Source organism: Babylonia areolata, chromosome 8 (genome assembly GCF_041734735.1).
Source record: "Babylonia areolata isolate BAREFJ2019XMU chromosome 8, ASM4173473v1, whole genome shotgun sequence".
Lineage (NCBI taxonomy): Eukaryota > Metazoa > Mollusca > Gastropoda > Neogastropoda > Buccinidae > Babylonia > Babylonia areolata.
Genome location: NC_134883.1, coordinates 5,465,461 through 5,479,753, shown reverse-complemented (window position 1 = coordinate 5,479,753; position 14,293 = coordinate 5,465,461). Strand labels below are relative to the sequence as shown.

General features: G+C 43.5%; 1 protein-coding gene across 4 annotated transcripts in view; it reads right to left on the bottom strand.

Annotated features, from left to right (window-relative positions):
* Positions 1 to 14,293, bottom strand: part of LOC143284481 (TBC1 domain family member 30-like) — a 95,370-nt gene that overhangs the window by 21,030 nt on the left and 60,047 nt on the right. Inside the window, exon 1 of one of the 4 annotated variants that reach the window (XM_076591163.1) lies at positions 1,915 to 2,051. The exons of the other annotated variants lie outside the window; for them this stretch is intronic. Coding sequence (XP_076447278.1) covers positions 1,915 to 1,951 — 37 coding nt within the window. The 5' untranslated portion in view covers positions 1,952 to 2,051. Of the gene's footprint in view, positions 1 to 1,914; positions 2,052 to 14,293 lie in introns of those variants that run through there. 4 annotated transcript variants of the gene reach the window in all.

Here is a 14,293-nt window from a genome sequence, read left to right as displayed (position 1 = left end):
CTTTCACAGCACTGTGGTAATCTTTTCTCAATGCCGTGTTGTTGGAGTGCCGTGTGCAGACAACAGGCTTTTATAGGAACACTGCGAACGGAAGAGACAAAGAGTTAGAAGGCCACTGACGCAAACATCTGAAGGGTGAAAGCCAGGCAGGAGACAACAGCAGTCGTACGGCCGAATAGCAATGGGTCGTTAATTTCCCAAGTTACCGTTACGTCGCGGAACGGACACGCAAAAGAGAAAGGTTTTGGGTGATCTCAACTACATCCCTCGTTTGCAACCTCCAATGCAACTGTCGCACGGAACCTCTAGACTTGACACCACGCCCACTCCCCAGCCCCTCCCAACACTCCCACTCCTTCCCCCCTACTTTCTTATTCTCCTCCGTTTCCATGAACTTTTAAGTCTATTTCATAGCATTATTCCAGATCTAACGTATACAGCACTCATGGTCAGAAGTAGCTTTACACCGGTTCTTTTTCCTTCCACTGTCATAATCATTTCGGGGAAAATATAAGTCGCACCACAATAATGTCCGTTGCTTTTCTTTTTCAGTTGCTGTGAAAGAATGGACCATTCTTTTAATGCATTTTATAATAATTGTGGGGGGGTTTTGTGTGGTTTTTTTTTTTTTTTTTTTTTTTTTTTTCGCTTCTCGGTTCTGATTCATTTACGGAACAGGCTTGCTGAACATGCATCCTTCTGGTGCATAATATTCAAAGCTGGCGTGTTGCCAACACTGCGGATCATAAAGGAAGACACCAAGAGCATGTGGTGGGTGTGTGTGGGAGAAAGAGCAAGCTCAGGTCAGATCGTTGCATCTCAAAGCGCTGACCCAGAGTCATCAGACAGTTTTTATGGGTGATCTGCTGATGTCAGCCCGTTTGTCTTCTCGAATGCAACTGTCGCACGGAACATTCTGGGCTAAACTTTCAGCATCTGTGACCTCTGTTTCTCCCTCTCCTCTGTTTCTCTCCCTCCCTCCTTTCCCCCCAAACGCCCACCCCACTCCCCCACTCACACCCTCTCTCTCTCTCTCTCTCAGCCTCAATATGAGTACAGAACGCAGTTGCCACACCGGAGCAACGAAAAGCGATGCATATGGACGAAGCTTCCAAATTTCACAATTCATCCACTTCATCTTCTGGCAACACCGAAACTACAGATGGTGGGCGGGGGGGATGGGGGTGGGTGGGTTCCTGTTCCAGTTTGAAATCATTTACTTCACTCCCATCACAGCAGCAGAATATATGAACACTGTTTCCATTTTCCCAGTCTTCTTTCGATCCGATTCTGCGCTGTTCTAATGACATCAGTGTATCTCCTACAATACCCCCTTTCCATCCTCTTGGTTGTGAAGCATCTCCTGTAGCAAAAGCCAGATGATGATGCCATGCTGTGACTGCCAGTCTAAGCTTCAGGTTTAATCGGTACTGTAAACGAGACAACGACGGCCATGAAAACACAAGACAGCTGTGACCTCCAGCTACGAAAACATCGTAATGAGAGGGCCGGGACTTGACAGAGCCGCCATGAATAGAACATAAACACGTCAATGGAAAAACCGCGCGCGCGCGCGCGCGCGCACACACACACACACACACACACAGAGACACACAGAGACACACACACACAGACACACACACACACATCGAGATCAACGTTTTCATTCACTATACCGTTTGAAAGAGTTCTAAAATGCCGCAAGACCATAAAAATCCGGATATTTTTCTCCAAAATAATTCTGTATTATGAGGAAAAAATTATGCAGCTCCCTGGTCGTTCGGAAAGAGGGGGCGGGGTTGGGAAGAGGGGGGGGGGGAGCATTAAGAAAACTTTCCCATATCAAAAACGGAGGGCGAGAGAGAGAAGAAAGACCAACGTACACAAGCCAAGCTGACAGTATCACAATCACACCTTCAGAAAAGAATCCAGTCCCGTCGGAAAACCACATCGGCACTCCTGAATCTCGCACAACTCGACAAATCTCGCTTCATTCCATCTTCTCACACCGCCGTTCTGTCGTTATGTGTGTTTTTTTTCGCCCACAATACCCTGGTGCCACCATGAAGATTCACCAATTAACACAACGCACGTTTCCAAGTCAGCCTACATGCTGACCTTTGTTTTCCAGCCGTATGCTGCCACACAGGAATTTTCCGTGGACACGCGTTTCCATGTCAGTTTTTCGTCATATGCAGCACAGTAACGTGTTGCCGTTTCACCTGCATGGGCGTGTGCGTCGTTTAATCGCCAAGGTAACATGTTTCATGCTGACTGAATTCTCTCTGTCTGTCTCTCTACGTCAGCCGTGCGCGGTAGAGTGAGAACCACACCCAGGTGATGAGATAAGGTCAAATCACGCACACGAGTGAAAAACGACCAGCTTATCTCCGATCTCTTGACCATCGTGACGTAGGTTGGCTTGGTGGGTGGGTGGGTGGGTGTTCAGAGAGTGAGAAGGGTGCGTACACTGTGCAATCACTGACTTACCCTCCACACATCCGCTCTGTGTGTGTGTGTGTGTGTGTGTGTGTGAGAGAGAGAGAGAGAGAGAGAGAGAGAGAACAAAATCTTAATGAAGAGATCGAAATATTTTATTTTACACAGAAAGTACACGACTTTCTAAAAGTACGATTTAAGGTGGGTTTTTTGTTTGTTTGTTGTTTTTGTTGTTGTTTTGACAGGTGCACACTTTCACAAAGCATCGGGTTTGTGTTTTTTTCTGTGACAATTTAAACTTCTCTAAGAAACTTTGAAGGGAATTAAATTACTAATTACAACGCAAATTTGAGAGTATTTTAACCTGAAATAAAGTCCAGAAAACTACATTCAGAGAGACAATAGATTTTCTTAAAAGCCGTGTTTTAATTTTTAAAAAGAAAAAAAAAAGGGGGGGGGGAAGCAAAGAGGGAACAAACGAACACAAGTACGGGAAGGCATACTGGGGTTCAGGGTTCGATACAACTATCAGTTCCCTCCATCTACCCCCTCCCGTTCTTTACATTAACCTCTTTCCGACCTTTGCATTTTGTCCCATATCCTTTCATCCTCTCTTCTCCACCACCCCCAAATCCACTGAAGCTCCCCACCCTACCCTTCTTTTTTGCGAAAGAGAAGAATACTTCTTCCAGGAAATCAGAATACTCGGACGGTTGCCTGCAGCAGTGACTGAGACTGATAAACCGCTATTCAAACAGTTTGGAGCAACCAGGCCGAAAATACACATACCGCAACTTCGTCCATCAGAAGATTTTTTTTTTTTTTTTCCTAAGCCCGGCCCCGAGCCAAGGCAATGACTTCTGTCAAAAAGACACTTCGATGATCCTGTGTACTTTGAATCAAAACATACCAGTGAATACGTCAAACTGACTCAGGAGAAACGCAGGGTTTCTCCCAGCAGTTATGTAGCCACATGGAGACCCCAAACACTGGTATGTTGTTACTCGTAGACTGCTGGCGCTTTCACCACGACATCTGTGGTTGGGTTTGGGGGACCCGAACTGAGCGGAGTGATTGTGGCGCTGCTAAAAAGTGTCACAGAAGATAAATCAGAAAAGCAGCAACAGCATGGCCTGTCGAAACTTGCTCCCATCCTTGCTGACTCTCCTAAATAAAAATAGTGGGATGGGTTTTGGGTGGTGGTGGTGGTGGTGGTGGTAGCAGTGGGGGCTGTGTGATGGTAGAGTTGGTGGTGGCGGAGACGTCTTGCCTGTATTCACCACGGACACTACCCTGTTCCCTTTCTCCAAACATATTTCACGTGTAAACCGAAAACAGAGGCTATTGTGACCACCGCCTCCTGACAGACACAGTTACAGAACTGCAAACAAAAACATATTTTACCCGTGTACTGGAACGCCAAGGCTTGGCTTCAGTTCTTCAATAAGGACGGAAAAACGAGGGTTTGGAGACATGCATACACATTATATAAAGGAGCAACGACTTCTACGAAAACCCATCAGAGTGCCTTTAGCAGATTTAGCGACAAATTCTCCTGTGGCATCCCGTCTTCCTCAAAATCTCCCTACATCCCTCTGGGTGACGTTGAGCAGCATCAGACACAGCAGATATCGTCTGGAGCCTTGATCCTATCAGCCTCTCAGGGAATGAGAAAAAAGTAACGAACAGTTCTCGGGTCATCGTATCATTTCTTTTCCCGTTCCGCTCCACCCCCTCTCACACATGCGACAGCATTTGATAAGAACAGATGAAAACAATTTTACACAACAGCATTCGATTACAGCAGAAGAAAATTAATGTTCCTACAAACAACAAAATTCTGTCCGGGACAGGGATCATGCATTTGCAGAAACGAAAACAGGCATATTTATCTGACAAATGAAGAGGAGTGGATGAACAAGGGGAGATGAGGGGATGAGCAGGAGTGTGTGTGTGTGGGGGGGGGGGGGGGGGGTAGTGGAGAGCAAGGACAGGGAGAAAATTGAAGAGGATGAGAACAACATCAACTCCTGACCGATGTTCGGCCTTCCTCCCTCTTCTCCCTTCTTTCTCCCGTTTGCTGGCAACAATGGAAAACAAACACAAAAGCCACAACACATTGCTCTGGGGCCATACATCTGCCACTGCCAGTCCTTTTAATGAGATCCGATCTGAACCGATGCAGCAGCAGCAGAGCAGAAGTTGAGATAAAGATAATCTATAGATTGTGCTGACTGACATTCCATTTCTTCCGACCTCTAGCATTTGCGAAATGTGGGATTTGTCGACATATTTTCTTCTTGTCTTCTATTTCGTATTCAGAACATCTGTATTAATGCATGTCAAATCATCTTTCAATAAATAACCCCCCAACAGACAACTGAGTGCAATATCAAAAACATGAATAATAAATTAAAACAGTTTATTCTTTAAAGTCCACACAGCCTGCCTCAGCTGTCAGTGCAGACGTTCAAGACGAAAACCCCAAACTTTCTGATGGTGTCTCTCCCCCCCCCCCTCCCCCAGCTGGGAAAGCATCGTAATGAGAGGGATGGAACTTGACTGCGCCATGAATAAAACAGACACAGATCGATGGCAACAGGTCCAGTGCCTTTAAAAGCAGTCACTTAGATAATTATCTCGAAAGGTCAGGAAAGGCATTGTGCTCCTGAGACAGGTCGATATGGAAAGAAAACCCGGAGGTGCAACAACCTTCTGCCATCCATCCATCCATCCATCTGCCCATCCACATACCCTCGTAAGGTCTCTCCGTAATTATCAAGCGTGTTGTGTTGACTTTGAAAAGTCGTCATTCGTAAAAGTAACTCTATCCTGCTTGCGCTGTTTGACATATCCATGGTGTAACGAGAAATGGAACTTTGATGAGTAACTATTGAGAGAGAGAGAGAGAGAGAGAGAGAGAGAGAGAGAGAGAGAGAGAGAGAAGGTGAGGGAGAGGGAGGTAGAGAGGTAGAAAGAGAGGAAACAGAGAGAAAGAAAATCAAAGAGATCGAGACAGAGAAGGTGAGAGAGAGGCAGAGAGAGAGGAAGAGAGACAGGACAGAGAGAAAGAAAAGAGAGTCAGAAAGCGAGGCTTTTGTAAAACACACACACACACACACACACACACACACACACTCCGCCCACACTCGCAAAGAAAAAAGAAAGAAAAAAGTGTTCGGCAAACTGTTTCAGCAGTACTGGTTCCCCACTGGACCAATGGAAACTCAATTGCGTCCACAGTGGGAACGAATGCCACAGTTGATTTTCCTCTCTGATCGATCGTCAGTGCCGACATCAACGCCCCCCCCCTTCCCCCCTTGTGATGATGACCCACCAGTGGTGAGTCCGGGACACAAAAGGGGGAAATAATACGGATCATACCCGGATCAACTGTAGGCGTTTGTTTTTGTTGTTGTTGTTTTCGTTTGTTTTGTTTTGTTTTTTTATATCTTCCTGTTGACATCTTCCATCAGCAAACTGCACAAAAAGATTGGAGTCAGTGTGCACAGATGGGACAGGGGGTGGGCAAACAAACAATCCAGCCAATGCATTTTATCTCACCAACCGAAAGAAAGCTGTTTACAGGTATAAGTATCCAATAGTTGTCATCCACTTCTGAATACATATGGATGGGGGAATAAAGAGGGCCACCTGAAACAACAACAAAATGTGGCCCGGAGGGGGAGTGAGGGGGGGGGGGGACACACCACAAACAACAAACACACACACACGCACGCACGCACGCACGCACGCACACACACACACACACACACACACACACACACACACACACAAATCATGTCCCGGAGGGAAATCAGCCGAGGGGGGTATTGTGACCACACTGCGCCGACGATTGCAAGTCTCCAGCCAGCCCACGCCTCTGTATTGTCCACAAAGGTTAAGTGATCATCAACATTGTGAAAACGTCTCTCGTTCGGAGATCTGCCTACGCGATTCCACAGAAGCGTGGGGGTGGTTAACACGGCCCCATTTACACGAAAGCAACACAACATGCATGCATGCATGCGATGAATAAGCTAAATGCATTTCTGGTTTCGAAATTGCTGGAGATATAAAATAAAATGAAAAGGATGAAAAAATACAGAAATGAAGAAAGATGGGAATAACAAAAGTGGTAAAGAAATGGGGAAGAAAGAACGAAAGGAACACGGAGAGAAAAGGTGGAGAGGGGGAAGACAAACATTGTGTGTGTGTGTGTGTGTGTGTGTGTGTGTGTGTGTGTGTGTGTGTGTGTGTGTGTGTGAGAGAGAGAGAGAGACAGAGAGAGAGACTGACTTTGACACGTTAATGTCTTTGGCCATGAGGTCCTCATGACATGGCTGAATGTGTAAACACATTTTTGTTGCATAACAAAACGTTTGAATGAAGGAAGGAATATGATGAAAGCAAATATCAAAACAAAACAAAACGAAAATTCTTTCCTTGAAGAAAAATGGTGACAACCAACATGCCACCTAACACATTTTAATAACTTGTTTCATTCTTCCATGAATGAAACAGATTCTATAAGATGGTTACAGAGGAAAATAGATATGACGGGAAAATGTCAAATCTATCTAACGCAATTTGTAACTATGAGTATTGTTTTTGCTTAATCTTCAAATCTTCTGAGAAAATATTCCATCACGTTTGTCACCTCGCAATCTCCTGATGTTAACATGCTAAAGATATATTTTATTTTTGCAGTATCTCTTTTTTCATTTTCAGAATCACACATTTATTTCTCAAAGGATATATCTCGGTTTTACCATGTAGAACTTGGTCTGAAGCATGAACTGAAACACATAGAACATGCTTAATTGCAAAAATATGTACTCTTTCCATTTGCTCATTTTGTATAATCCCCCAAACTTCAGCTGCATATGTAAGTACTGGTTCAATTTGGACATATAACATTCTCCAAAACACGAGAGAGACAGAGAGAGACAGAGAGAGAAGGGAGGGAGAGGGGAGAAAAGACAACATACATACATACATACATACATACACACATGCATACATACATACATACATACATACATACATACATACATACATACATACACACATGCATACATACATACATACAAAGACAGATATGAGGAGGCGGGAGAAAATGAAGAAGCAGAAGCAGCTGGAAAAAAAAATGGATGGAGTACATGAGGGAGTGGTAGTGAACGAACTAATTATATTGTGCCATGCCAGAGGGAATACATTTTATTCATTTATCTATTCATCTTTCTCAACGCCCATTCATCACGGGAAAAGGTTGGGGTTGGGGGGGAGGGGAGAAAAGAAAATGAAAGTAGGAGAAAAAAAAAAGCTATTCATAAAACATACGCATGAAATTTCACAAGTATGTACGAGGACACATTCATAAATATTTATGCGCCAAAATACATAACAAGCTCACAGAACTGGGGAGAGTGAAGAGAGACATACACAGATACGAAGAGGGTGGTGGTGGGGGGCGGTGGGGAGGGGAGGTGAAGAAAACAGTTGTGTCAATGAACAGGACAATGTGCTGGATCTCATATTTAATGGCTTCACTCAAGAATGCAACACAACACAACACAACACAACACAACACACACACACACGCGCGCGCGCGCGCACACACACACACACACACACACACACACACACACACACACACACACACACACACACACACAGGCGCGCGCGCGCAATAAGCAAAATACAATGTGTTGTTGATCGGAGCAGGACTTCAGTACTGACAAATTATTAATAACCTTTACAAAGCCGAGTAACGTAAATCAGGTAGTCAGCATGTTTGAGCAGCGATTTTGTAATCTGAAACATTTGGCCAGAACATCAGTGTATCGTGAAGTTAATATACTCCCCCCCCCCCTCCTTCTCCCCCGCCAAAAAAAAAAAAAAGTGATGAACCCCGAATCTGGCGACAGGGACTCAAGTTTATTTCTCGCTTTCGCACTGCAGCACAGACCTAGGGGTGGGGAAAAGCATTTTCCTCTAATATTTTTATACAGTATACATTGCACTTCTTTTTAACATCCAAAAAGCGATGATCGTGTTCCCCATTTGGTGCATAATGTAAACAAAGTCAGTGTCTATTCAATTCTGAAAGTCTGCTAAATCTGTAACAAAGATATACATATTCAGATACACGCTACATGTGTGTGTGTGTGTGTGCGTGTGTGTGTGTGTGTGTGTGTGTGTGTGTGTGTGTGTGTGTGTCTGTCTGTCTGTCTGTCTGTCTGTGTCTGTGGTGTGTGGTTTGGTACGGTGCTGTGTGGTATGGTGTGGCGTGGCGTGGTGTGATGTGGTGGATATGTGTGTGTGTGTGTGTGTGTGCGCGCGCGCGCGTACGCGCTTGCGTAAGAGCGCGTGCATCCGTGTGTAAGTGCGCATGCGTCCTGACGTTTAAATGTGTGCTGGCTCCCTCACGAAACACACGCCCACATGCTGACTGTGCAGACCCAATCAATGAGGAAGCCTCCCAGGGACCAGCTCAAACGAGCAAACTGACGCCCAATGATTTCTGTTGGCCGCTACCCACCCCTCCATCAATCAAACAAACAGCACGGGGTAATTGGAAACCTGGGTCAAAAACCGCACGTGTGTCCACCGTATCACGAGGGTTGTGCGGTGTGGGAATGCTCGGGTCACAAACAGCTTGGGAGGAAGACACCACGGCACACGCCACTCTCAAGACAAACCTGGTAACAGCAGCTGAGCACGAGAGCTGTTGGGCTTACAAAAAGAAAAAGAAGAAGAAGAATCCATCTCGTTGTTTGCGTATCATCGCATATTAATTACTACGCCCACCAATGCGTTGCCTTCATTTGTTCACGCCAAATTACCCACAGACTTAATTGTGTTGACTGGTTAACCAAGCTGATCTGTCCACGGTATTCCTTTCGTAACGACGAGTTTCAGTCACTGACATGCCGTGCAATGCACTGCCCGACTTAGTTGATAATCAATCAGGCGCTAGACCCTTCTTATCCATATATCTGCACAAACAAAGCAAGTCTAAAGGATATATTGCGAAAACGTTGTGGCATTACATTCCACAAGTTATCAACAGTCAACCCCGTCCTCTGGATACAGTGATTAATCTACAAACTTTGGGAGAGGACACCGCACGCCATTTTGTGCTGGTCCGTTCTACACACAGGAATGAGCGCCCGAAAGCCAATTCATATCAGCTCGACATAGAATAAAAGCATTAAAAAAACCATCTCGCGTCAGCCTTTCCCCTCCGAAGAACTGGAGAGTCCACGAGCCATTTTGTGCTTGCCTATCTACTCCTCTCCCTTCGGGCATTGACAGCCCACATGCCATTTTGTCCAGATTAGCCGTGTTATGCAAGCACGATCACCTCACATTTTCAGCTCTAAATCTGCAAAAATTAAAAAAATAAGTAAATAAATAAATGAACCCAAGTAGCTTTGGTCTGACCCGCTCACCAGAAATAGAACCCCAAAGCTATTATATGCAATCTCAACAACTCACTGGAAAAAAAACAACAACACAAACCTAAATCCAATTTGCGCAAGCAATGACCTACGACCTGCAAAAGAAACTTAAAGTCTTCTTTTTACCTGGCAACTGGTTCATATACTGAATGTTAACGCTGCTGTACACTCTATCATCTTCAGAATTTCTCTTCTTTAAATATTTCTCTAATTACTACGAAGTTATTCAGACACGAACATTAAGAACAGATGGGTGTGTGTGGGGGGGGGGGGGGGGGGGGGGGAGCGTGAGATTAAAAAAAAAATTTAAGTGCAGAAAAATGGTGGATAGGTTTAAAAAGGGATCTGCTGATCAGTTTATGAGAATAAAAGAAACTTTCCCCTGCAGCATGACGTTCGACTTTGGTAAGTTATGTTAGAAAGGAATCACGAAATACAGCTTTAACACCGCCATGCCTTACAATTAAAACATATTCTTTTCACATCTATCTGTGAGTACAGGCCAATCAAAGGATAAATGATGAAATCAAATAACAATGAAAAGCTGTATGTTGCATTTTTAACACCACCATATTCCAAGTATTCAAACGTAATTCATAAACGAGAATTTCCCAATGTTCAGTATACAAAATAATGTTTCCTTATGGGTTTGTTTTAAAAACATAGGATATTCTGAATTTGTGATATTCGAATATAATTTCATGTGATGATAAGCTTAACTGGAAATCGTTCGATTCAGCGGCACCTGATTCAACTTGTTTAGACAGCGGGTCGTTCAATTCATAACAGTAAATACCAGTGTGACACAGCCCAATAAAAATATAATCCAACACCTTTACATAGATGCCAATATCTTAGAAACTTCTTTTCTCAAACACAATCGTTTCCCACAACACAATGCTTACATTACAATGCAAGTTACACCGATTTTCTGTCAAAAGAAAATGTAGTGTTATGGATAGCATGCAGGATGTTGGACAACTAATTCAATACCATTAGAATTGCAAATAACTGTGGTGTGAATATTGCAATGTCGCTTCCTAAATTGAAAATCTTTGCACTTTTAAACGGAGAAAAACAATTAATTCTGCAGTTTTACACAACACCAATATATATACACATATATCCATCTGTGAAAAATTCAATGGTTTGTTTGAATAATAACGCAAACTGATCCCTCTCTGTAACACTGAACACAGTTTTGATATTTTCCTAACCCCCGCAACCCCCAACCCCACACTCACCCTTCCTTCCTTTCTTTTCAATCAGTTAATCAATCAATCAATACAATCAATATAAAAGTTCTGATTGCTCATGTTCCCATGGAGGAATTACAAGCACCACTATTTTGTGCAATTTAAGACTGGCTGTTGGAAGGGTATGGTGCTTGAGCTTTTAAAAGCTCGTCCTCAATTTTAAAAACTCACACTCAGTCTAAAGTATGTGCTACACTTACCAGTCTCAATGTTCAAAGTCCAAGGGAAACGGGCGGAATAACGGTAATGTCTGACAAGGCTGCAAAGCCCATGCGTTTGTCTGCCACAGATTCTTTAAATAAAAAAAAGTGTTTCATGCACGTGTGTACACAGTACCATGACAGTGTTCAGAATGGTCTCACAACAGCTTTCTGTAGTTTGTTTTTTAGTTTTTCCTCCCGATTGTCACGGGCCGCTCAGGGCTTGCCTAATACATGCACCGCTTGCGTTCGTCGTACGTCATTTGATGCATCATTCATTCCTCATATGAAGCCGGCATAGCGAACGAGTGGCGTTTATGAACCACTCCACACGCAGATATGCCTTGTAGCAAACAAAAAGAAACACTATTATGTATACACTATTGTACTGTGTTGTATTGTACTGTACTGTTGTCTAGTATACCAGCAACACTCCTAGTCATAACATATTTCCCTGTGTTAAAATCAGGCTTGTCTACATAATTCATTTTACAAGCCAAGTTGATGTACCACTTTTTTTTCTTTTTTCTTTTTTTTTTTTTTTTTGTCAGGGACAACCCTTTAGCCGTCGTGTTTTGTTTGTCTCTCCATGCGCCAAGAACATGTTACAAAAAAAGGGATTTCGGTTTATTGCCTCATTGGAAAGACCGCAGTCTAATATCATCATCTTAGATGAACAGACTATAAACAAATAAACGAACGAAAGTTTACACATAGTAAACAGTACATGTCCAAACCCTCTGAGGCTGCAACAGGGAGGAAAAACACGTTGTAACGAGAATCTCAATCTTTCTCGTTCTGCAACGAGGCTGACGCACGAAAGATCTCTGACGTACACGTGGTCAGGCAATGCGTCCTGGAGCTGGCGGAAAGAAGACTCGTGTGCCGTCGAGATCCCAGCTTTCAGTAAAAGCCATCCTCCGCACAAGCAAGGATATGGGCGACAGAGTGGCGCTGATGACAACAGACAGCCCATTATCTCATTAGCCACCAGTGCCAAGGCGGAGACCGCTGGGCTGTCGCCGTGTGAAAGAAGCCCTATACACTCTGTATGTCTGCGTGAATTTGAGAACTCTTCGAAACACTCTCTGTCTGTCTGTCTGGCTCTCTCTCTCTGTATGTGTGTGTGTGTGTGTGTGTGTGTGTGTGTGTGTGTGTGTGTGTGTGTGTGTGCGAGATTGAAAGAGAGAGACACAGAGAGAGACAGAGACAGAGAGAGAGAATGGAAGAGACATACAGACAGAGATATAAGCAGACAGAGAAAAGCTACGGAAGAGAAAAGGGAACTGACAGGCTGGCGGACACGAACACACACACACACACACACACACACACTATATATATATATATATATATATATATATATATATATATATATATATATATGTACACGTACACGTACATGAAGAGATAAAGACGGAGAGAGCAGCTGCTGCAACAGACCCAGTTCCACCGCCATCAAGCCCCCCTTCACCAGCCTCACAAAGAATGCGCACAGCTGATTAATTCTGTGCAGGAAATGCAGGAAGAGGTCAATCAAATCAATTTTCCCATGCTGCTCGTTTGCCACATGGCCCTGCATCCCACCTTGGCCCATACCCATGGTGGCCGGGATGAAGGAATGGGAAGGGAGGAGGTGGGTGGGGGGTCAAGACCAGCATCTTCACCTTCCACGCCATACCTCTCATTTTGCCCAACACTCAACTTGCGATCGATGAGTTCGGTATAAAAATAATATATAAAAGAAGAAGAAGAAGAAGAAGCAAGAGAACAAAACAAATACTTCAATTAATTGAAAAGTAAAAATCAAATCAAATCAAATTAAAATGTTCCCCGCGGGATTTCTCCTGCAAACGAGCCTGGTCATAATGTTAATTTCTCATGAAAAAGTACATTTCACTTCACTCAACTTCCCGATCTCCACAAATATACCTGAAATTCGTCTTGTGTCTCCCCTAAACTGACCAGGGAACACATGCCATAATAATTCATTAAAAGATAACATTTCCAATCCAAATGATATTTGCGATCATCCGTTCCTTTCTGCACGTGGTTCTTTGAGAACTTGTGCCTTTATCCTGCGAACACAGATCGTGACTCCACGATGCTAGTCTGCCGTCTGTGCCAGCGAAATTCTCTCATGCTCTGAAGCGTTACCGAACCATATTCCCCAGTCAGACTTCTTCAACCAAACCTTAAATATTCTTCTTCTTTTTTTTTGTTCTTTCTTTCTTTTTTTTCTTTCTTTTTTTAACAAAACACTTCCCTATAGACCTGTAAATTTCAAAAGCTCTAAGCTAAGAAATACGTGTATACATATATCTTGCTATCCACCTACTGTGCCGCAATGGTATTTGTCAGAAATAAATCGTTTTCACCGATAATGAATACCAACCCAACGCTCAGTAAAATGCAATATATTACATTCTCCGCAGTGTACATGGAACAGAATATGCAGGAATGCGCTTTTTAAAATTCTACTTATTCATCCAATTATTTATTTTTAGCTGGCTTGCATTCCTGTTCTTCTCTCCCTCTTCAGTTCCCGAAGAACATTTTATTTTTAAAAAAAAAAATTAAAAAAAAAAATAAAAAGCATTAATATCGTCTATTTTCTGGAAATTTTTTGTTTGTGTGCTTTTTTCGTTTGCAACGTAAAGTTCTCTTCCTGATTTGAATACACTACCGATGAGAGGACGGATATGACTGTCAGTCAGTCTGGTCTGCATTCTATTTTCTGTTTCCTGTTTGTTCAACTCTTCTCTTTGGAACAAGCTTTTTCTTTTTATGCCGACGTTAACGGCGGCAAGAAATCAGCAATACAGCAGTTGTCCACCTTGATTTTTTTGCCTCCACTCGTGCGGTGGTCTTCATCGCCCACCCCCGTTCTCTCTCTTTCTCTGAAGCTCTGCCCGCTTAAAAAGACTGAATG